At 40.9% G+C, this 23,070-nt stretch overlaps 1 protein-coding gene across 2 annotated transcripts in view; it reads left to right on the top strand.

Annotated features, from left to right (window-relative positions):
- The window catches only part of snx17 (sorting nexin 17), a 95,385-nt gene that overhangs the window by 22,320 nt on the left and 49,995 nt on the right, over positions 1 to 23,070 (top strand). For both annotated transcript variants that reach the window (XM_078212598.1, XM_078212599.1), the window contains exons 2-8: positions 3,141 to 3,215; positions 4,407 to 4,524; positions 5,717 to 5,781; positions 9,207 to 9,317; positions 12,879 to 12,969; positions 14,732 to 14,819; positions 20,548 to 20,617. In XM_078212598.1, the coding sequence (XP_078068724.1) occupies positions 3,141 to 3,215; positions 4,407 to 4,524; positions 5,717 to 5,781; positions 9,207 to 9,317; positions 12,879 to 12,969; positions 14,732 to 14,819; positions 20,548 to 20,617 (618 nt within the window). The remainder of the gene's footprint in view (positions 1 to 3,140; positions 3,216 to 4,406; positions 4,525 to 5,716; positions 5,782 to 9,206; positions 9,318 to 12,878; positions 12,970 to 14,731; positions 14,820 to 20,547; positions 20,618 to 23,070) is intronic.

The following is a 23,070-nucleotide window of genomic DNA, read 5'->3' as shown; positions in this document are numbered from 1 at the left end:
GAGTAAATATTTTTGTATGGTATTTGTCATCTAATTGGTGCCAAATGTTAACAAATTAGCCATCACCTTTTTATCTCTTTCAGATATTGTCAGTCTAAGAACAAAATAGGCCTTTTACTATATAAATTTTATAGAAAATGCATTGGCAGCTGATCATGTATCTCTAACCATATTTCTTCCTTGGCTCTGCATGTTTAGTCTCATGGTACATTTGTCAGTCCTTCAGAACCTGTATATCTCACAAGTTTAAATAAATTGTGTGAAATCAATAAAGGTCAAAATCATAAAATGTTAGCCTATCTTTTTTCTTTTAGGCTGGCCACTTGTGTATCTCCAAGACTTTTCTACTTTGAGTCAAGGTGGTATTGGCAAATTACCTTACTGCAGGCCATCACATAACATGACTAACCTGTTTTCAGCTAATGTTCAAATACTTGTGCCTGCCAGTAGAAGTGAGAACTCTGATATATTTTTGCCCTTTTAGCCCAAGAATTGAGGATTGTTGCAGCTTCCAACTGCTGCTGTAGCAAAGATCAGCACTGGTTGGAAGTCAAACTTGTGACTGTGGCATTCTGACATTTTTTAAACCCACTATTTAACTTTTGGACCATTCAGATGCTTAACCAATGTATGTAAATAGAATTGTTGAATTTTCAGAAGGCTGTTTTGACCAATCATGTCTACATTGGGAGTGGAGAAGCTATGGTTGCATTTCATTGTCTCTTCACTATACCCTTTAACATTTTCCACTATCTTAAAATCTGTTGGAAATCTTCCCTTCACTGTTTATATTTTTTAATCCTGTCTTTATTTATTCGGTGGCCTTGCACTTCTAGCCTTCAAATTACCAATTAATTTGTCAGTGGAAATAGTTTTCCCTTATTGCAACTCCATAGTGGACCTCTTAATTTCTTTGTTACATAGGAACAGGAGTAGGCCATTCAGCCCTTAGAGCCTGCTCCGCCATTTATTATGATCATGGCTGATCATCAAGCTGTCCTGCCATCTCCCAATATCCTTTGATCCCCCTCCCCCCCCCCCCCCCCCCCCCCCCCCCGCCCCCCCAAACTCTGGAAACATACAATGTTTTAGCCTCAGCTATTTTTCTGTGATAGTGAATAATCCTATCTGACTTATCTCTCCTCTGTACTTCAACCCCAGGAATCAGTCTAGTAAACCATTGCTGCATTCCCTCTATAGCAAGAACATCCTTTCCCAGATAAGGAACCCAGGATTGCACACTATTCCAGGTGTGGTCTTACCAAGGCAAAAAGACCCTCACTCTCAAGTGTCCACATTTAAAGCTGTTAGCTAGTATCATGGTAAATCTATCTGTGCTCTTTCCATTATTAACATCCTTCCTTCCTAAAGTGCTGTGCCTAGAACTGGACACAATCTTGTACTACACAGTGGTTCAGTCGTGTAGTGGCTGATACTCAACCCAGAGGTTATAAATTGATGATCCAACCACACCAGGTTGCATGAAAGAATTCACTAAATGTGATAATTTGAGGGCTGAAAAATGCTTCATCTTAAAAAAAACACTTTTTAATTGAAGGAAACCTACCACCTCTATTTGGTGTGACTCCAGTCCTATCTAGGATTACTGAATTTTGTATCCCTCTAAACTTTGGCTGATAAATATAGAAGTAGACACAAAATAGTGAAAAACCTATTACCATTTTGTGCTAATTTGCAATTCTCGGCAACTTGGTGTTGCCAACGTTGAAGAGGGGACCTCCAGGAAATATATGGTGCATAATTAGAGGACACTTTTTTCAAATGAGGAAAAGCAATTAGGATTTGCACTAAAGTTCTTGGTTTTGCTTGTGGCATTAGGTTTGAATGAGTTTGAAGCACTTACAGGTAGGCCAAGGAGGTAAAATATGTGACCTCATTTAAAGCAACCACTCTGAATGCTGATTCCAAAAAACCAGCTGTCCCCTCAACCTGCAACCAGATGAACATAACACTTGGGCCAACAAGGAGAGAGCTGTTTTTCCTTTTCCTGATCTTTACACTTTCTAGTAGAAGTATGTAACAACTTTCAGAATCCTCTAGTAACATCATGTGATATGCTGAAAAACCATATGGCATTTTGTGTATTATGCATATATTGATGTCTCAATATCATTCCTTGCGTGCAATAGGTATGTGCAACCCTATAGAATGTTCCATTTCAGAGTGAGATCATGGGAAGTTGAAGTGTAAATTTGGAAGACCAGTGCTGTAAGCTAGGGTTTCCCAAACTTTTCCAGCTATGGAACCTCTCATAATATCCCAAGAGCATCTGGAAACCTCATACATTCTTATGTCAACAATTTGTTTTAGGCCCCCTCCCCATATGAATCCCCTGCCAAAGCACCTCTCCCCGTGAATCCTATGATTAGACGGTAATGTGCAGAGGGTCAGCTCTGAGTGGTCAATTTGATTTTTTTTAATATATTGATTTGTAGCCATTGCTCTTTCTCAAACTGTTGCTGCTTCAGCTTACAGGTGTGGTTTTTGTTCAGTTTTTTTTCCCTAAAAGTACTGCCCTTTTGTTTTGTGACTGCCAGAACTTCCTCAGGCACCTTCCCCTCTGAGCACCAGGATTCTGCAGAGCCCATTTGGCAGCCCCTGCTGTAAGCTGTTGCAAAGGACCATAATCAATTAGATGCTGTGATTGGGCAAGAGTGGATGTTAAGTAGGGAGAGAAATGAGGCAAGATATTATATTATTGCCATATACATTAACTGAGTTAGATTGAGTATACTTATTAATGGTAATGATGTTGCCTCTGGTGATAAACATTCTTCTCTCTCTTTTTTAAAAACATGGAATTCTGAGGGGAAGCAAGATTACTGTTCTTGCCATATGTTTTGACCACAATGACCATGTCACAGTATGAAGCAAAGTGGTGGCAGTGTTAGAAGAACATGCAAATGTGTGTCCAAGTAACACTGTATTGGGCTCCTGCATATTAGGCATAAAATGTTATAATTTAATAACAGCTTGTTTGTGAAAATATATGCTCTGATATAATTCCAGTGTTTGGGAAAGGGTATGTTGGTAATATGTGAAAGCAACAATATTACTTGAAATTAAGTCCAGATCATTCTTGCTCATTGTAATTATGTTCTTACCTCTTACTATTGCAGGCCTACAATATTCATGTGAATGGAGTGTTACACTGTCGGGTCCGATACAGTCAACTCTATGGATTGCATGAGCAGGTGAATAGTTTTTGCAACTGCAAGGCATAATGATTTAAGTAAATGGAAGGTACTATTTTCCATGAAATCACTTCCTGATGAGAATAGTCAATCTAGTGGACAGTAAATAATTATTCCATTCTACTGTATGTAACCTGTAATAATCAGCTTCCACTTACATTGGAAATTTGTTTTCTGGTAAATACCAGTTTAAAATTCCTTTGTGTAGAAACAGCCTGACTTGAGTATTTGATGCTGCCTGACTTGAGTATTTCCAGTATTTGTTTCTCTTGTACGTTCTTTTTATGCCTGTGCATAAGAGAGTGTTTATAGCTGCACGATTGGCTTCGGGCCTAAACTGTGGAACTCACTACCTCTCTTTTTTACACAGAGTGGTGGGTGCCTGGAACTCATTGCCGGGGGAGGTAGTGGAAGCGGATACGGTAGTGACTTTTAAGGGGCGTCTTGACAAATACATGAATAGGATGGGAATAGAGGGATATGATCCCCGGAAGGGTAGGGAATTTTAGTTCAGTCGGGCAGCATGGTTGGTGCAGGCTTGGAGGGCTGAAGGGCCTATTCCTGTGCTGTAATTTTCTTTGTTCTTTGTTCTTTCCTCAAGATACTCAAAACTTATCCTCATGATGAAGGCTTTTCCATTTGCTCAAATATTGCTGTGTGACTCCATATCTAACTTTGATACATCATAGAATCCCTTCAGCGCAGAAGAAGGCCAATTGACCCATCGGGCCTGCACTGATGACAATCCCACCTAGGCTTCATCCTTGTAACCCCATATATTTAGCCTGCTAATCCCTGACACTAAGGGATAATATATCATGGCCAATCAACCTGACCAAACATCTTTGGAGTTTGGGAGGGGAAGAGAAGAAAACTCGAGCAGACATGGGGAGAAGCCACAATTGAACCCGGTCCATGCACTGAGGTAGTAGTGCTAACCACCATGCTACTTGTGAAGTCTGTTGGGATATTTTATTATTATTTTATTGTAAAGATGCTATATATGAGTTGTTAATCCGTGACTATGTTGGTAAAAGATTGGAAAAGGGACAGTAATGAAAAGGCAAAGCAGTTGCTGAGATGGTCAAAACCAGTATGTTTTAGTGCTATTAGCTAGATACAAGTCTACGCAGAAATGTTTCTAAAAACTTCCGTTCTGCATCTTATGTATGACCCTGCATTCTCTTTCAGTTACGAAAGGAATATGGGACCAATGTACTTCCTCACTTTCCTCCTAAAAAGATTTTCACTTTAACGGCTGCAGAGGTAGAACAACGTAGAGAACAATTAGAGAAGTACATTCAGAGTGGTAAGAGCATGTTAATTCCTTTTTATTCTGAAATTCAAATCAAAATTAGCAATTGTGCTCTGATATTTGGATTTCTGAACTGCAGATGCTTAAGTAATTAACATAGTTCTAAAGGAACGTAAATTATGATGGATTCTGAAAAATAGTTTCACTGAGTCCAGTTCGATTCTGGGTTAGAGATGCAGTTAACATTTCTTCCCCTAAAAAGCACGATGGGGAAGGTCCCTTTCCTTCCTCTCCTTTTGACCTATGTTTTGAAAATAGTATTTTGACACAAGTTCCTGTTTGACCTATTTGATTTTGACTTCTTCTTTTCCACCCCCTAAATAAGTGTACCATTTTAATTGGTAGGTGATAAATCATGTATTTACTGTTGCTGTTTTCTTAACATGATGCTTAATCTCATTCACTTACACCTGTAGCCTGATGCTCTGCAGAGTGTCTTCTAAATATCATTATGCGTGAGTATGCTGTAAAGGCAGATGAAACATAGTATCCATGTCACTTTAAACTATGCCATATTAGTGAATATGAGTTAGAAACTGTAGTGGAATGACTACTCAATATTTGCTTTTGCCATGGCAATCTTTGATCAGTTTGAACAAGGTTTAAAAGTAACTTTTAACATTATGCTTTGCATAAAGATTCTACGAATTGTCAGTTCTTCGCTCTTTCCTTTTTTCTCAGCCCCATCCTCCCTCAACTGAAGGGCTTTTGATATTTCAATGGTTTTTGCTTCCCTTGGGCTTCCAACAAAGAGGTACACGAGAGTAGCAAGAGCACTGCGGATAGATTGCTTGAGAAGATTTAAAATTGAATATCCTGTTGGAGTGGGATAAAATCTGCTGCAACTTCAATCATGGCCATATTCCTGCACTGGTCAATCTGTCATTGGAGAGTCTTGGCTTTCATTTTATGTTTGAGCATGCCCCTCTTTCCAGCCTTGTTTCTAACCAATGATTTTGTTTTGCTGCATCAGATATGTGCCCTTTTGCAGCTTCCACATTCCTTATTGAATGATTGTGGCATTTATTTTTAATTCCGTGTTCACTTGCCTCCAGCTAAACTAGTCATCAGATAGTTTCAAGATTTGAGAACCTGTACATTTACATCTATTATTTGGGACTGATTTTCCTGTATTCCACTTGAGGAAAAATCGTTTTGTTAAAACTAATTCTTGTGTTTATCATAGTACGTCAAGATTGCTTGCTGGGTGGCAGTGAGGCATTCAACAGCTTTCTGAGAAAAGCGCAACAGGTATGTTGATATTCATAGTGACCAAGAATGTATCAAAATGTTGTGTGCAGTCCCGTCTCTTTAGATTCCCGACTAGTGGACATTAAATAATGAGTTGAACGAGCATCATGGTACTATAAAGGGACGATCTTAATTATGGTAATGCCTGAAGTAATTTTCATTTCATTTTCCGGTTAATGTGACCTTTGCTGAATTGGTAGCACCCGTCTCTAGCCGTGAATTCAGACTGAATTCTTGGTGTAACAATGTAATCGAGGCTAGCAGTCGACTAAAGTATTAAAGGAATGAAAACAAAATGCTGGAAAACTCAAATCTGGCAGCATCTGTGGAGAGAGAAACAGAGAACATTTGGAGCCCAAGATACACTTTTTTGAAACTGGAATTAGTATCAAAAGAATGTTTCCCTTGGGATGAGATATAAAACAACATTCTTGTGCTGATCAAAAGGGCTTTTAAGGCTATTACAGTTCTTTAAACAGAGCAAAGAGTTTCCCTTTTTATTTTGACAAACATTCTCTGCTCACGGGATAACAACAGTGATTAATTAGTCAATCATGTTGGCCTTCATACAAAATGGTTGCTGTATTTCACAAGATAAATACAGATTATTTGGGTGGCACAGTAGCACAGTGCTTAGCACTGCTGCTTCACAGCTCCAGGGACCTGGGTTCGATTCCCGGCTTGGGTCACTGTGTGGAGTTTGCACATTCTCCTCGTGTTTGCGTGGATTTCCTCCGGGTGCTCCGGTTTCCTCCCACAGTCCAAAGATGTGCAGGTTAGGTTGATTGGCCATGCTAAAATTGCCCCTTGGTGTCCTGAGATGCGTAGGTTAGAGGGATTAGTGGATAAATATGTAGGGATATGGGGGTAGGGCCTGGGTGGGATTGTGGTCGGTGCAGACTCGATGGGCCGGGTGGCCTCTTTCTGCACTGTAGGATTTCTATGATTTTAAAAAAGGCCAGTCAGAATGGCGAATCACCCCGTTGCAGTATCCAGTTGTTTCTTAAATTTTGTCCCTCCTGTCTTTATCTGGAATTCCAGATACTATCTAAAACTTGCATTTTACATATTTACTAATATGCAAAATAATACTGCCTGTATTGAATATGTGGCCTTACAAAAACATCGTAAAACTCGCATTGTTTTCATCAATACAATGTTCAAAAATTTTCCACACAAATGATTTTGTCTTCAGGTACTCTCAATGAGTACTGGTCAAAAAGAAAAGAGAGGCGTATGGTAGGTCCAGGCAGCTAAAAACGGAGGGAGCTCTGGAGGAGTACAAAGAAAGTAGGAAAGAACTCAAACGGGGAATTAGAAGAGCAAAAAGGGGTCACGAAATGTTCTTGGCAGACAGGATTAAGGAGAATCCCAAGGCATTTTATTCATACGTTAGGAACAAAAGGGTTGTCAGGGAAAAAATCGGACCTCTCAGGGACAAAAGTGGGGAATTATGCTTGGAGCCCAAAGAAGTAGGGGAGATCCTAAATGAATACTTTGCGTCGGTATTCACAAAGGAGAGGGATGTGTTGACTGGGAGTGTCTCGGAGGGGAGTGTTGAACCGTTGGAGAAAATCTCCATTACAAAGGAGGAAGTGTTAGGTTTGTTAGAGAATTTAAAGACTGACAAATCCCCAGGGCCTGATGGAATCTATCCAAGGCTGCTCAGGGAGACGAGAGATGAAATCGCTGGGCCTCTGACGCAAATCTTTGTCTCGTCACTGGACGCAGGTGAGGTCCCAGAGGATTGGAGGATAGCTAATGTGGTCCCGTTATTTAAGAAGGGTAGGAAGGATAACCCGGGTAATTATAGGCCGGTGAGCTTGACGTCCGTGGTGGGGAAGTTGTTGGAGAAGATTCTTAGAGATAGGATGTATGCGCATTTAGAAAGGAATAAACTCATTAACGATAGTCAGCATGGTTTTGTGAGAGGGAGGTCATGCCTCACTAACCTGGTGGTGTTTTTTGAAGAAGTGACCAGAATGGTTGACGAGGGAAGGGCCGTGGATGTCGTCTATATGGACTTTAGTAAAGTGTTTGACAAAGTCCCTCATGGTAGGCTGGTGAAAAAGGTTGGATCTCATGGGATAAAGGGGGAGGTGGCTAGATGGGTGGAGAACTGGCTTGGTCATAGAAGACAGAGGGTGGTAGTGGAAGGGTCTTTTTCCGGCTGGAGGCCTGTGACTAGTGGTGTTCTGCAGGGCTCTGTATTGGGACCTCTGCTGTTTGTGATTTATATAAATGATCTGGAAGAAGGTGTAACTGGGGTGATCAGTAAGTTTGCGGACGACACAAAATTGGCAGGACTTGCAGATAGTGAGGAGCATTGTCACAAGCTACAGAAGGATATAGATAGGCTGGAAATTTGGGCAAAGAAATGGCAGATGGAGTTCAATCCTGATAAATGCGAAGTGATGCATTTTGGTAGAAATAATGTAGGGAGGAGCTATATGATAAATGGCAGAACCATAAAGGGTGTAGATACGCAGAGGGACCTGGGTGTGCAAGTCCACAGATCCTTGAAAGTGACGTCACAGGTGGAGAAGGTGGTGAAGAAGGCATATGGCATGCTTGCCTTTATAGGACGGGGCATAGAGTATAAAAGTTGGGGTCTGATGTTGCAGATGTATAGAACGTTGGTTCGGCCGCATCTGGAATACTGCGTCCAGTTCTGGTCGCCACACTACCAGAAGGACGTGGAGGCTTTGGAGAGAGTACAGAGGAGGTTTACCAGGATGTTACCTGGTATGGAGGGGCTTAGTTATGAGGAGAGATTGGGTAAACTGTTCTCCCTGGAAAGACGGAGGATGAGGGGAGACTTAATAGAGGTGTATAAAATTATGAAAGGCATAGATAGGGTGAACGGTGGGAAGCTTTTCCCCAGGTCGGTGGTGACGTTCACGAGGGGTCATAGGTTCAAGGTGAAGGGGGGGAGGTTTAACACAGATATCAGACGGACATATTTTACACAGAGGGTGGTGGGGGCCTGGAATGCGCTGCCAGGCAAGGTGGTGGAGGCGGACACACTGGGAACGTTTAAGACTTATCTAGACAGCCATATGAACGGAGTGGGAATGGAGGGATACAAAAGAATGGTCTAATTTGGACCAGGGAGCGGCGCGGGCTTGGAGGGCCGAAGGGCCTGTTCCTGTGCTGTTTTGTTCTTTGAAGCATAATCCAATATAGTGTGGATTGGTCTCTGAAGTCGGCATATAAAATTTAAAACTTTATTGTTCCACAAATGTTTGGTTAAACCTTTGCAATAGTGTAGTAAGAATGTATAATGAACTGTACACTGGTTAGGTTGCATTACTAATTTCTCTTGCATAGAGATAGCTAACTTGGTCATTAATATTAACAACATTTAATTTATATTTGGAAATTAAAGCAGTTTTTATGTTCGTATTACATTTTGGAACCTTTAGGAAACACAGCAGATTCCAACACAAGAGGTACAGCTTGATGTCTACTTGTCCAATGGACAGAAAGTAAAAGTCAATATTTTCAGCTCAGACCAGACCGAAGATGTACTTGAGGTAAACAAAAACTACAAATTGTATTATGAAATCGCAAGGGTCATTTTTAGCAAATAAACTTGGATCTTGTCACATAGCCAAGTTGATAGCAAACAGACTGAACATTTTTACACAGGCTAAGAAACATCCAGTTGTGCTCACTGGGGACATTGGCAGTTTTAAGTAGCTTGTTATTTATGTGCTTCAGTTTTACAAATTTGGAACTGATGAGAAGCATTTCTGTGGCTCCCAACACAGCTGAATATTGAAAATCTGTTATAGTTCAAGTTTATTTACAATGTTGGAGTAATCTTGCTGTGATAAGTGTTAACTTATTAAAATGCTAATGCGGTAGCGGAATTACTGAAATACTATTGTTCTTTCACATATGCGAAAAATGAGCATCTTTAAACTACAAATTAACTTTGAAAACCAAGCTGTGCTCAGTTATGCAAAATTTGCTTCTAATAATGAATAGGATCAACTATAGAACTTGTACTTTTGATTCCAATAATATTTTCAGACTTCATTACTTAAATTATTATTAAAATTATTTAAAAAATTAAACACATTCCTGATCTCTGCCGAGATTGTAACATTAGGTTGGTTTCCTCATCACCTTTGCCAGCCAGTCTCTTGGCTTCCTTGATCAGTGACTACTAAGCAACTGTTGGAGTGCAAATTGAAGTCTTTAGTCTAATAATGTTCAACATGGATTAGTACTGGTTGACTTGTCATAAGATCTAACGAACTTTGAAATCATATGGACAACATCGCAACTGTAGGATATGATTTTATTCCTGGCATGTGCATGTCACTGGTTAAGCTATCATCTGTTGTTCATCCCTAATCGCCTTTGAGGAGGTGGTGAGTCTGTCCAATGGAATGCGCCATTCAGACAGGTAGTAATGGTAGAATTGAGGATGCTGGATCAAAGATAAGATTCCACGCGAGCAATTATGGTAGGCTGCAGCATTCCAAAGAGATTGCAGGTGGTGCTATCAGCATAACTTTACACAGCCATACTGTAACAGGGCCATCTGTTCTATTATCTATGGTTCAGTTTTTCTGCCTTGAGCAGCAGTCCGAGATGTTGCTGAGGATGATTTTACAGGATCATCAGATCTAGGATTGCTAAATTTTAATTTAATGTAATTGTTAGATCAGTGCTTGTATTTATGTTGCATATTATAAAGTTAGTAAGAAGTTTAACAACACCAGGTTAAAGTCCAACAGGTTTATTTGGTAGCAAAAGCCACACAAGCTTTCGGAGCTGCAAGCCCCTTCAGGTGAGTGGGAATTCTGTTCACAAACAGAGCATATAAAGACACAAACTCAATTTACATGAATAATGGTTGGAATGCGAATACTTACAACTAATCAAGTCTTTAAGAAACAAAACAACGCGAGTGGAGAGAGCATCAAGACAGGCTAAAAAGATGTGTATTGTCTCCAGACAAGACAGCCAGTGAAACTCTGTGGGGGTTACAAATAGTGTGACATGAACCCAATATCCCGGTTGAGGCCGTCCTCGTGTGTGCGGAACTTGGCTATCAGTTTCTGCTCAGCGACTCTGCGCCGTCGTGTGTCGCGAAGGCCACCTTGGAGAGCACTTACCCGAATATCAGAGGCCGAATGCCCGTGACCGCTGAAGTGCTCCCCAACAGGAAGAGAACAGTCTTGCCTGGTGATTGTCGAGCGGTGTTCATTCATCCGTTGTCGCAGCGTCTGCATAGTTTCCCCAATGTACCATGCCTCGGGACATCCTTTCTTGCAGGCATGGTACATTGGGGAAACTATGCAGACGCTGCGACAACGGATGAATGAACACCGCTCGACAATCACCAGGCAAGACTGTTCTCTTCCTGTTGGGGAGCACTTCAGCGGTCACGGGCATTCGGCCTCTGATATTCGGGTAAGCGTTCTCCAAGGCAGCCTTCGCGACACACGACGGCGCAGAGTCGCTGAGCAGAAACTGATAGCCAAGTTCCGCACACACGAGGACGGCCTCAACCGGGATATTGGGTTCATGTCACACTATTTGTAACCCCCACAGAGTTTCACTGGCTGTCTTGTCTGGAGACAATACACATCTTTTTAGCCTGTCTTGATGCTCTCTCCACTCGCGTTGTTTTGTTTCTTAAAGACTTGATTAGTTGTAAGTATTCGCATTCCAACCACTATTCATGTAAATTGAGTTTGTGTCTTTATATGCTCTGTTTGTGAACAGAATTCCCACTCACCTGAAGAAGGGGCTTGCAGCTCCGAAAGCTTGTGTGGCTTTTGCTACCAAATAAACCTGTTGGACTTTAACCTGGTGGTGTTAAACTTCTTACTGTGTTTACCCCAGTCCAACGCCGGCATCTCCACATCATTATTATAAAGTTACCAGGCCACTTTAGAAGCCAACCATTTTTAGTGGAGTCAGTCATGTGGTACGATTCCCTTAATGAATAACATTCAGAAAGCAGTATGGATTTTTCACAGCACTTCATGGTACAGCATTTTGTCTGCTGCTAGTCCACAAATATTAGTAGGTTTGATTAATTATTATGGGGAACAGGAAAAGGCAGAGGACTTGGGGAGTTTTCTGTAAAATTTTCTGCTGATTGGAGAGAGACAAAATGTGCATGATTCCAGATTGGAATCTCGGGTCAAGAGCAAATGGGAAGCCTTGAAGGAACAGAAAGTTTGTGACTTGCTCCATTGAACATGCCTTAATGGAGGGTAAATGAGGAAAATTGGAGATTGGAAAGAGTTTTACCTGAATGATTTAAACAATCCACTTAGTCTTCCTTAATGCTCCCTTGAGGTTACTTTTTCATATTTTAAGCAACTAGTGTAATTCAGCTTCTTGCCTAATGCTCCTTTTTGTCTCCTTTTCCCTAATTCCTTTTGCATCTGAACAGAGATAATCTATACATATTAGTTATTGTAATTGTAAAAGTAGGACACAGTCGCAACATGTCAGAGTGCCATCTGTAGGTGGCGCTGTCAGCTTAATTTACTTGGCCATAGGGCCACGTAAGGCAAGATAAGGAACCAACCTTTGGAATCATGCATGAAGACAAAACTCATTTTAAAAGAAAAATGTTAACATTAAATCAGTTGTAAATTTAAGGAAAAACAGGGCATATTTATAAGCCAAAAAGCAAGATGCATGACTGTGAAAATTTAAGATTAATCAATGTAGTCAAGACATTCATGCCAGTTCTGGTTGAATGTGGCCTGTAAAAAGGCATGTCAACAAGCTCCTAATCTGCCAACTTTAAATTTTATTGAGGCAGGTTATCCTCCACTGCCTATACCTTAAAATTTGTTGTTTCGTCAGTCCCAAACTGGAATGTAGACAACCACACTCCTGCATAAAAACAAAGAAGCAACTAACTACATATTGAATTAAGAAGTGCTGATTGACAAATATTCACCACCTTCCCTCCTTTTCACTCTCTCTGCAAACTTCCCCTTTGCTCCCTGTTCAAAAGGTGAACTTGTAGCTTTTCACAAGTACAAAAATGATATTTCTGAATCTTGCTTTTAGAAATGTTTCTAGAAATAATGACCATTTTCTTCTCGTTAAAGGCAGTTGCAGCAAAACTGGACCTTCCTGATGAGCTGGTTGGATATTTCAGCCTCTTTCTTATCCGAGAAGGAAGTGACGATAGTTGTTCTTGTAAGTTTATTAATTAAATTTCCTGCCTTGTTTGTATCCACACATTGCTCGCCAATTAAATTTTGAAGTAAAGTAAGCTATAAGCGTAAACTTTGAAAATTTTTAGTTGGTCCTGATTCACCAAGTGAAATGGTCAAAGTTGAAAGTGAATTGGAGCAACAACCTGCTAATGTGGGTCATGGGCCTGTCTCTGATTTCTTAACTCTCTTTTAATTTCTATCTCCTCTTCTCCCTGGCCCTGTCGTCATAGAAGCAAAATACTGCAGATCAGAAATAAAAACCAAGTGTTTGGAAAGAAGAAAAGTCACATTGGACTCTACCTTTTCTCTCTCTCTCTCAGATTCTGCCAGACCTGAGTATTTCCAACACTTTGTAATTTTAATATAAAAATCATCATTCTTGCTATTAATAATCATCCATCTTGCGAATTTACTGAGCAAAAGATAGATTATTCTTGGAAAGTGTTGCCACCCCAGATTACTTATGCATTTAGTGGGTGCATTTTGAAAGCTGAGGAGGAAGTTTGTATGTTCTCTTGATTTTGTTGCAACAGTCTGGAGGGCCCAAGAAGAGAGTTCAGAAAATTAACACTTAACAGTAGGGACAAAGCCCCACCATAATCAGAAAAAAGAGACAGCAAAGCTTTGTTTTTAAATTCATCTGGCAGGAAATTTATTTTGGTACAGATGCAAAGGGCAGCAATTCTACTAAATGTAACAAGCTTGACCACTTCTTGGATGCAATTCCAGTTAAGACTGCAGAAGGTATCCTTTTCTTGCCAGCTGTAAAGGTCCTCCATGAAATGATTTTGAGAATAGTCATTTATTTTAAGTACAGACACTCAGCATAAAATAGCCCACAGATTGACAGATGTGGGAGTGTCAACAATGCTGCAGGAAAGGGGAAACATTCACAAATGTAATGGGTGGATGTTCTTAACGTCATGTGGATCAAGGCTCCCTCCAGTTACGCAGAGTACAAATGGTGTTCCATGTTATGACATGTATTTTGAATGCAAAGAAGTATCCAATTAGCCTTCCCAAGTTTTTTTTAAAAAAGCATTTTTACTTGCCTTACTTCACATTTGAAATGACTCTGCTTCTGTAATTTGAATTAAGAGCATCTACCTAATTTTCCACACTAACCATTCTTGCAGCATAAAGCATAATAGAAATGAGTTCAGCTGGTGGTGTTTACGCTTGATGTTTAAAAATATTTTATGACTAAGTTATCAAGTGTAATATGAAGGCTGCAAAGTGAGCTGAATGTTTAAGCTGCAGGTAGTGAATGGGCTGAATCTGATTCAGCATGAGCACTGGACAGAAATAACTTGCTCGTAAAGTTGAACTGTGAATGCACCTTGAATAATACAATCCTTATTTTCAGTCTCCCTCCTCACTGTGCACACCCCGACCCCCATCTCTCCTTCCATCTCATCCCCTATACCCCTCCAACCAACCACCGCCCACATCTTTTAATCTTTTCTCAGTCACTTCTTGGCAATCTGGTTGTTTTTAAAAAATATTCGTTCATGGGATCTGAATGTCGCTGCCTGAGCCAGCAGTTATTGCCCATCCCTAATGATGAGAGGGGCAAAATTAAGCGATGCCTGAGGTGATAGGAAGAAATAGCCGAGTACAACATGAAAGAAATGAATTACTGAGAAACTGAACAGAGTACAAACACCGTTAGTATTTACTTTTTCTATTTATAGAAATTTGAGCACTACATCTATTTTATGAACTGTCTTGTTATTCCTCAGTTGTACGAAAGCTGCAGGAGTTTGAGCTGCCCTATATTTCAGTCACAAGCTTGAAAAACACAGAATACAGAATTGTGCTGCGAAAGAGGTAATAAATGAAGATTTTGTATTTCAAATTCTAAAGGATAACTTGCTTTATAAAGATGCTTTTTTCAGTATTTTAAATTCTTTGGTAAATTACTGCTTTCTGTTGCAGGCATTTTGTTCTGTTTTGAATTTAGAATATAATTGCAGTGGTTTTCATTTAGTTAAACCATGAGAGCAGTGATTGTCTGTACATTTAATTACCTGTTTAAAAAATGGCAGTAAAAATGTACTGAATCAGGTGAAGAATGCTGTGTAACCCTTACCTAGTTGTTGTATGGTGCTTACTGACTGAGTACGTACAACATGAGGTTGCTGATACATTTTAGAAAAGGTGTTTCAGACATTTAACGTGAATCCATACTTTTGGATTCTTTGATGGCATAGTAAGCCATCACTTATGAAAATGGTGCAACTATGAAAACATACATTTTTAAAAATTCATTCATGGGATGTGGGCATTGCTGACTTGGCCAGCATTTATTGTCCATTCATAATTGTCCTTGGAAAAAGTGGTGAGCTTCCTCCTTGAACTACAGTTCATATGGTGTAGGTACACCCACGATGCTGTTAGGGAAGGAGTTCCAGGACTTTGACACAGCAACAATGAAGGAATGGTGTTACTGCCAGCATGCTAAATGGAATGGATTTCAAACAGCTCTAGCAAAGCCTGGGTGTCCATGCGGCACTGTGGTCCATCAGCAACAGCAGAATTGTACTCCATCACAATGTGTAACCTCATAGACCAGCATATCCTCTGCTCTATCATTACTACAAACTTGGGGGATCAACCCTGGGTCAAAAAAGAGTGCAAGAAGGCATGCCAGGAGCAACATCACGCATGCCTAAAAATGAGATGTGAAGCTACAATTCAGGACTACTTGCATGTCAAACAGCAGAAGTAGCATGTGATAGAGCTACGCTCTGCAACTCTGCCACATCCAGTCATGCATATGGCGGGCAATTAAACAACTCAACGGAGGAGGTTCCATAAATATCCCCCTCCTCGATGATGGGGGAGCCAAGCATATCATAGAATCATAGAAACCCTACAGTGCAGAAAGAGGCCATTGGGCCCATCGAGTCTGCACCGACCACAATCCCACCCAGGCCCTACCCCCATATCCCTACATATTTACCTGCTAATGCCTCTAATGTACGCATCTCAGGACACTAAGGGGCAATTTTAGCATGGCCAATCAACCCAACCCACACATTTTTGGACTGTGGGAGGAAACCGGAGCACTCGGAAGAAACCCACGCAGACACGGGGAGAATGTGCAAACTCCACACAGACAGTGACCCAAGCCGGGAATCGATATCTATGCAAAAGATGAGGCTGAAGCATTTGCAACTAGGGATTTGTGCTGGATATAATTCCAACCAGCAAAGACTTTTCCCTCAATACCCATGGTCTCCGGAAGTGATGAGTGGATGATCTACCTCAGCCTCCTACTGGGATCTCCAGCATCACAGATGTCAGTCTTCAGCCAATCTGATTCACTCCATATGATTTCAAGAAACGGCTGAAGGCACTGGATACTACAAAGGCTATGGGCCCTGGCAATATTCCAGCAATAGTTCTGAAGATTTGTGCTCCAGAACTTACCATGTCCCCTCCAACCTATTCTAGTACAGCTACAACACTGGCATCGACCCAGCAATGTGGAAAGTTACCCAGGTATGTCTTGTACAGAAAACAGTAAGAACATTTGGAATATTGTGTGCAGTTCTGGTCACCTCACTATGGGAAGGATGTGGAAGCATTGGAGGGAGTGCAGAGGAGATTTACCAGAATGCTGCCTGGTTTGGAGGGTAGGTCTTATGAGAAAAGGTTGAGGGTGCTGGGGCTTTTCTCTTTGGAGCGGAGGAGGATGAGGGGCGACTTAATAGAGGTTTATAAGATGATGAGGGGGATAGATAGAGTGGGCGTTCAGAGACTATTTCCTCGGCTGGATGTAACTGTTACTATGGGGCATAACTATAAGGTTCATAGTGGGAGATATAGGAGGGATGTCCGAGGTAGATTTTTTTACTCCGAGTGGTTGGGGTGTGCAATGGACTGCCTGCTGTGATAGTGTAGTCGGACACTTCAGGAACTTTCAAGCGGTTATTGGATAGGCCCGTGGAGCACACCAGAATGATAGGGAGTGGGATAGCTTGATCTTGGTTTCAGATAAAGCTCGGCACAACATCGAGGGCCGATGGGCCTGTACTGTGCTGTACTGTTCTATGTTCTAAGTCTCACAACACCAGGTTAAAGTCCAACAGGTTTATTTGGTAGCAAATACCAAATACATGGTATTTGCTACCAAATAAACCTGTTGGACTTTAACCTGGTGTTGTGAGACTTCTTACTGTGTTCACCCCAGTCCAACGCTGGCATCTCCACATCATTGTACAGAAAAGGCAGGGCAAATCTAACCTGGCCAGTTACCACCTCATCAGTCTGCAATTGATCAGAAATAAAGCGATGGAAGAGGTCATCAACAGTGCAATCAAGCGGCACTTGCTTAGCAATAACCTGCTCAATGACACAAGTTTGGGTTCTGCCAGCGTCACTCAGCTCCTGGCCTAATTGCAACCTTGGTTCAAACATAAAAGAGCTGAATTCCGGAGGTGAGGTAAGAATAACTACCCTTGATCAAGGAAACGTTTGACCGTGTGGGTCAGCAAGGGCCTTTGGAAAACCTGGAGTCAATAGAAATTGGGCAGAAAAGTCTTTGGTTGGAGTTATACCTAGCACAAGCCACTCACCATCCTGACTTAGAAATATACTGTGCTGTTCCTTCACTGTCATTGGGTCAAAAAATCCTGTAACTCCCTCCCTAACTGCACTGTGGTTGTCCCTACACCCTAGGGATCACAGCGGTTCAAGAAAGCAGCTCAGCACTACCTTCTCAAGGGCAACTAGGGATGGGCAATAAATGCTGGCCTGGCTAGCAAAAATTAATTTTTAAAGGAGATTATTGTGGTTGTTGGTTTAATTCTTAGTGAATACTCAGGTTGCTATTAAGAAAAGGTCAATTCAGAGCTCAAAGTCTGGGTTGGGAAATTAACTATGCAGAGCAAAAGGATGCTAGTTTGCTCAGTAGTTGAGAGTAAAAACATTTGACATCTTGGGCTTCATAATGGCATATTGAGCTCAATAGCCATGGAACTTTTCGAAATAAAAGCAAAATACTGTAGATGCTGGAAATCTGAAGGGGGAGAGACAAAAAAATATATCTAAAAAATTTAGAGGCTCACGATAGAAGAGTGAGTTCATAGGCTGAAGTTGTTGAACTTGGTGAGTTCAGAAGGCTGTAATGTGCCCAGTTGGAAGATGAGGTGCTTTCCTCCAGTAAGCATTGGGCTTCACTGGGACATTGCAGCAGGTCTACAGCGGACATGTGGGCAAGAGAAATTGCAAGTGACGGAGGTCGGGGTTATGCTTGAGGACTGACTGACTGTGTTCCACAAAGCTGTCATCCAGTCTGCGTTTAGTCTCCCCAGTGTAGAGCAGATTGCATTGGGAGCAGTGAATACTGTAGGCAAAATTTGAAGGAGATGTCAGTGAAATGGTGCTTCATTTAAAAGGAGTATTTGGGGCCTTGGACGGTGAGGAGAGAAGAGGTAAAGGGGCAGGTGTTGAACTTTCTGCCATTGCATGGGAAGGGGAAGAGAAGTTCGAAGGTGATGGTTGAGCTACAGCTGGAGTATTGTGTCCAGTTCTGGTCACCACATTTCAGGAAAGATGTGAATGTCCTTGAGAGGATTCGGAGGAGATTGACCAGAATAGTTCAGGTGAGGGATTTTGGCTACAGCATCAGGTTGGAGAAGCTGGAAATGTTCTTGGAGAAAGCGAATTCAAGACAATTTTTACAGAGCTGTGCAAGATTATGATGGGTTTAGATAAGGTAGATAAAGACCAGCTATTCCCATTACCTGACGATGAAAGGACTTGTGGTGATGGATTTTTTTTGTGTGCGTTTACAAGTAAATCGATTGGATATAAAAAAAATAAGTAGGGACTTGGCTTTTCAGCTGTTAAATTTCAAAGGGTGTTTAGAAGTGAAAACAAACCTTTACAACTGAGGCTTTTTAATTAAGCGGGAAGGTATAGAGACAAAATGGGAAATGCAAACCATTTTATATCTGGAGAAATTGAGAAGGGGTGTTTGAAGACAATGATATTTGAGATGAAAGGGGGGAAAAATTTAAGGAAATATCTTTAGCTATGTTGTGCGGGCTGTGTGGGGAAATGTCCTGAGACCAGATCTGCGTGGGGAGGAAGTCGAGTTTCTAGCCAGAAAAGTTTTGGTTTTTCAGAAAGCAGTTTTTTTCTGAACCTTACTTTGGATTTCCACATCTGAGTGTGAGTGTTTGACATACCATGCGACATACCTTTATTAAAGTGACAACAGTTCTTTGCTTTGGATAATATTGGATTTTGTAGTTTAAAAACCTTTAAGGGAGTTGCTGTCAAGAAGATAGTTTACTTGTGCATTTTTGACCAAGTGGGGTTTTTTTTGGGGGGGAGAGATAATGTGCTGTAAAACTGTTAAACAATGTAACTTGTGTGCTTTTTTTCATAATTTTTAAAGAGTTACTGGAATTCTATGCATTATGTTTTTCCTCAAAAATAAAAAGGATTATGATGAGCAAAGCAGGTTTTCCTCTGGCATGCTCAGCAAATAACATCTGCTAGTGAACACATTTAAGATTTTGGGCAAGCATTGCAGGGGATATGAAGAACCTTTTTTATGCAGCAAATAGTAATAACCTGGAGCTTGCTGCCTGTGATAGTGTAAATGGGGAAAATTGCTGATTTCGAAAGGAAATTAGATAAGCACTTAGGAGAAATAAGGTGACGACTGGTTGAATTGCTCTAAAGGGAGTTGTCATGGATTTGGAGCTGAATGACCCTCTTTATTGCAATGACCCTTATTGATAGGAGAAGCAATGAAGTAGCCCAGAATATGTGCCGAGCCACAGTGGAGTATGAAAGGTTCATATTAGAGCTATTGTAGGAAGGAAGAAGAGTTTTAGTGATGGGAATCAACAAAATTATTTCCTCCAGCAAGAGGAGTTGTTCATGAGAAAGTCAACTTCTTCATGGGTTTTCCTTCTATTTCAGTATCTTCAAGGTTTTTTTTCATTATGGAAGTGTGTTCATTTCCTCAGCTGTAGGATGATTTTGTCGGTGAGCTCAGTTGGCTGGACAGCTGATCAGTGATGCAGAGTGACACCAACAGTGTGGGTTCAATTCCTGTATCGGCTGAGGTTATTCATGAAGGCCCCCCTTGCCAGAGGTGTGGTGATCCTCAGGTTAAATCGCCACCAGTCAGCTCTCTCTCCTCAAAGGGGAGAGCAGCGTAGGGTCATCTCGGATATAGTGACTTTAATACAGAGCAACATTGACATGAAGTTTTAAAATGTACACAAAAAAGGCTGGAAATATTCAGGTTGGCAACATCTGTGGAGGGAGAAACAGAGTTAACATTTCAGATCTGTAATCTTTCATCAGAACCGCTACTGATGGAAGGTCACAGACTTGAAATGTTTCCTTTTCCTGACAGACCCAAGAATTTCCTGCATTTTCTATTTTAATTCTGAATTCCAGCATCCAGAATATTTAACATTTTATGACTTGGATTATTGCCTGATTATTATAGAATCATTCAGCACATTGTGCTTATGCCCACCTCTGCAGATAACCACCTTGTACTGATGACGTTTTTTGTTTACAGCTACTGGGATACTGCTTATGACAATGATGTTATGGAAAATCGGGTTGGATTGAACCTATTGTATGCCCAGGTAAGAGGAGTCTTGGTTACCAAATATTTGCAACTCGAGGACTGTAATTAGGTAGTTGTTGAAGAGTCATATGGACTCCATTGTTGACTCTGTTTCTCTCTCCATAGATGCTGCCAGACCTGCTGAGTTTATCATTTATAATTTGGTAAAACCTTAAGTGTAACCAGACCTCATTGTCTTTTGAATTTCAATTAGCAGAATGTCAAAACAAATGACCCTAAATGATGCAGAATGCATTTTACCCTTTCCCTGGCCTTCCCTTGATGTTCCAATATGCTGCTGTTCTTCCTATAAGGCTTCCTACTAAAGTTGATGGTTTTGATTGATCCTACATTTGAACCACACCCTCATTTTACTTCCTGTATTTTGTTGCCTTTTTAACAGAAGAAAATCATCATATATATCAAATATATTTTCTTAGTCTAGACACTTTTGAACAGAGTTTTTCTCTGGCCACTTATCTGGTGGCAAATTTCATTTTTAAAATTAGTAAAAGTCTGGCCTGCAGAGTAGCCCAAGTTGCTCCAGTGTTGCATGAGCCCAGATCTTGCATTATATGCTTTCCCTCTTTAAACTACTGCAAACAAAATATTGTATTAATATTAATGTTTCTATCCAGCCATCTTGAAGATAAGGTGTGTGAGGACTTGGAGCACTGTAAAAACACTCCAATCATAGCTCAAGACATGGAAGGTTTAAATGGCTGCTTTGCATCAGAGCTTTATAAAATATTGGCAGAAAAGCTAACACTGTCCTTTCTTAATGTATGATCATCAAAAATTGTTACCTGATGATTTATCACACTGCTGTTTGAGATCTTGCTGTGCCCAGATAGGCTGCTGTGTTTGCCTACAATCCGATAGGGACTGCATCTCAAAGGTACTTCGTCAGTTGTGAAGTGCCTTGGGATGAACTGACATAGTAAATGTTTTTTTTATTGTTCAGAATCTGTCGTGTTTTGACCCAAATTACATTATATTAGTGCTTCCCAAACCTTTTCCCCCACTGATCACATTTTAATGCTTTTAAATTGACATGAGGGCGGGCTATGGGGTATGTGCAACTTTCATGCTGTTAAATTGATTGTATGAGATGTGCCACAAGTCCTGTAAAGGCTGCTTGTGATGTAGTGTGCTGCTCTGAAGAATGAGATGCTCTGCTACATGGCTCCTGCCTCTCCTAATTGTACTAACTTGGATCAGATTGTTCTATCCTTAAAATAGTCAGCAGTCTAGCTACAGACATGTTGCATGTTCACGCAATCACTATTTGCCTGCCATATACAAAGACTAGTATAAAGAGGCAGCGGTTAACTAATTTCTATTTCTGTGGCACAGTAAGTTTTGTGTACTAATTGAACCATGGTCTGGATGTCTTTGGCAAAGGAGCAGGGACACACACTGTCCTGCTTCAAGTGCACAACAAATTAAATGTGGCCCCAGTTAATCTGCAGTTAAAATTCATGCTGCAAGCTATGCTAAAAGTGTTTGGAACATCATCACCTCTCTCCTGCTCCCCAACCCTGCTGCTTGCTGCTTTCCTCCCCAACCCTGCCATTCACCACATCCCTTCCGAAGGCAGCACAGTGAATAGCACTGGATCAAACTAGGATCCTAACAAGTAGTTAAGAGGGGAGCAAAGCTGAGATGGAATTAGAAGTTAAAATGCCAGTGAGTCCGAAAGAGAGGGAACACAGGCTTGATGAGTGAATCTAGCAAGGCTAAATAGAATATATTTTAATGCAAGGGCCCTGAGGAATAAGACAGATGAGCTGAGGACATGGATAGGCATGTGGGAGTATATCATAGCTATGATCGAGAGTTGGCTGAAGGATGGGCAGGATTAGCAGCTCAACATTCCTGGTTATAGGGTATTCGGGCAAGATAGAGAGGAGGACGGAAGAGGAGGCGGGGTCACCATATTGATCAAGGAATAAATTATAGCAGTAAGAAGGGATGATATCCTGGAAGGATCATCAAATGAGGTTTTATGGGTAGAAGGAATAAACGCAAGGGGCAAACACACTCAGGCCCCCAGACAGGGTGTGATAGAGGATCAAACATGTCATCAAGTTTCAGAAATGTATAGGAATAATAAGGCAGTAGTAATAGGATATTTTAACTACCCAAATATTAACTGGGATAGTTTTAGTGTGCAAGGTGGGGAGTAAAATTCTTAAATTGCATCCAGAAGAACCTTTTTTTAGCCAGTATGCAGAAAGGGGGGAATTCTGGTACTGATATCAGAAATGAGCCTGGGCAGGTGGAAGATGTATCAGAGATGAGCATTTTGGAGATAGTGTCCATAATTCAATTAGATTTAGGATGGTTACGGAAAAGGATAAGGTGAACCAGGAATAAAAGTTCATAGCAAAATTAGCCTTTCCCCAGATAAGATACAATTTGGCCCGAGTGGGGCTCAATACAACAAAGTTCTTACAGAGGAATACAAAA

This window comes from Mustelus asterias, chromosome 5 (genome assembly GCF_964213995.1).
Source record: "Mustelus asterias chromosome 5, sMusAst1.hap1.1, whole genome shotgun sequence".
Classification (NCBI taxonomy): domain Eukaryota; kingdom Metazoa; phylum Chordata; class Chondrichthyes; order Carcharhiniformes; family Triakidae; genus Mustelus; species Mustelus asterias.
The sequence above is the reverse complement of the archived record's forward strand: the minus strand, read 5'-3'. Positions and strand labels throughout refer to the sequence as shown.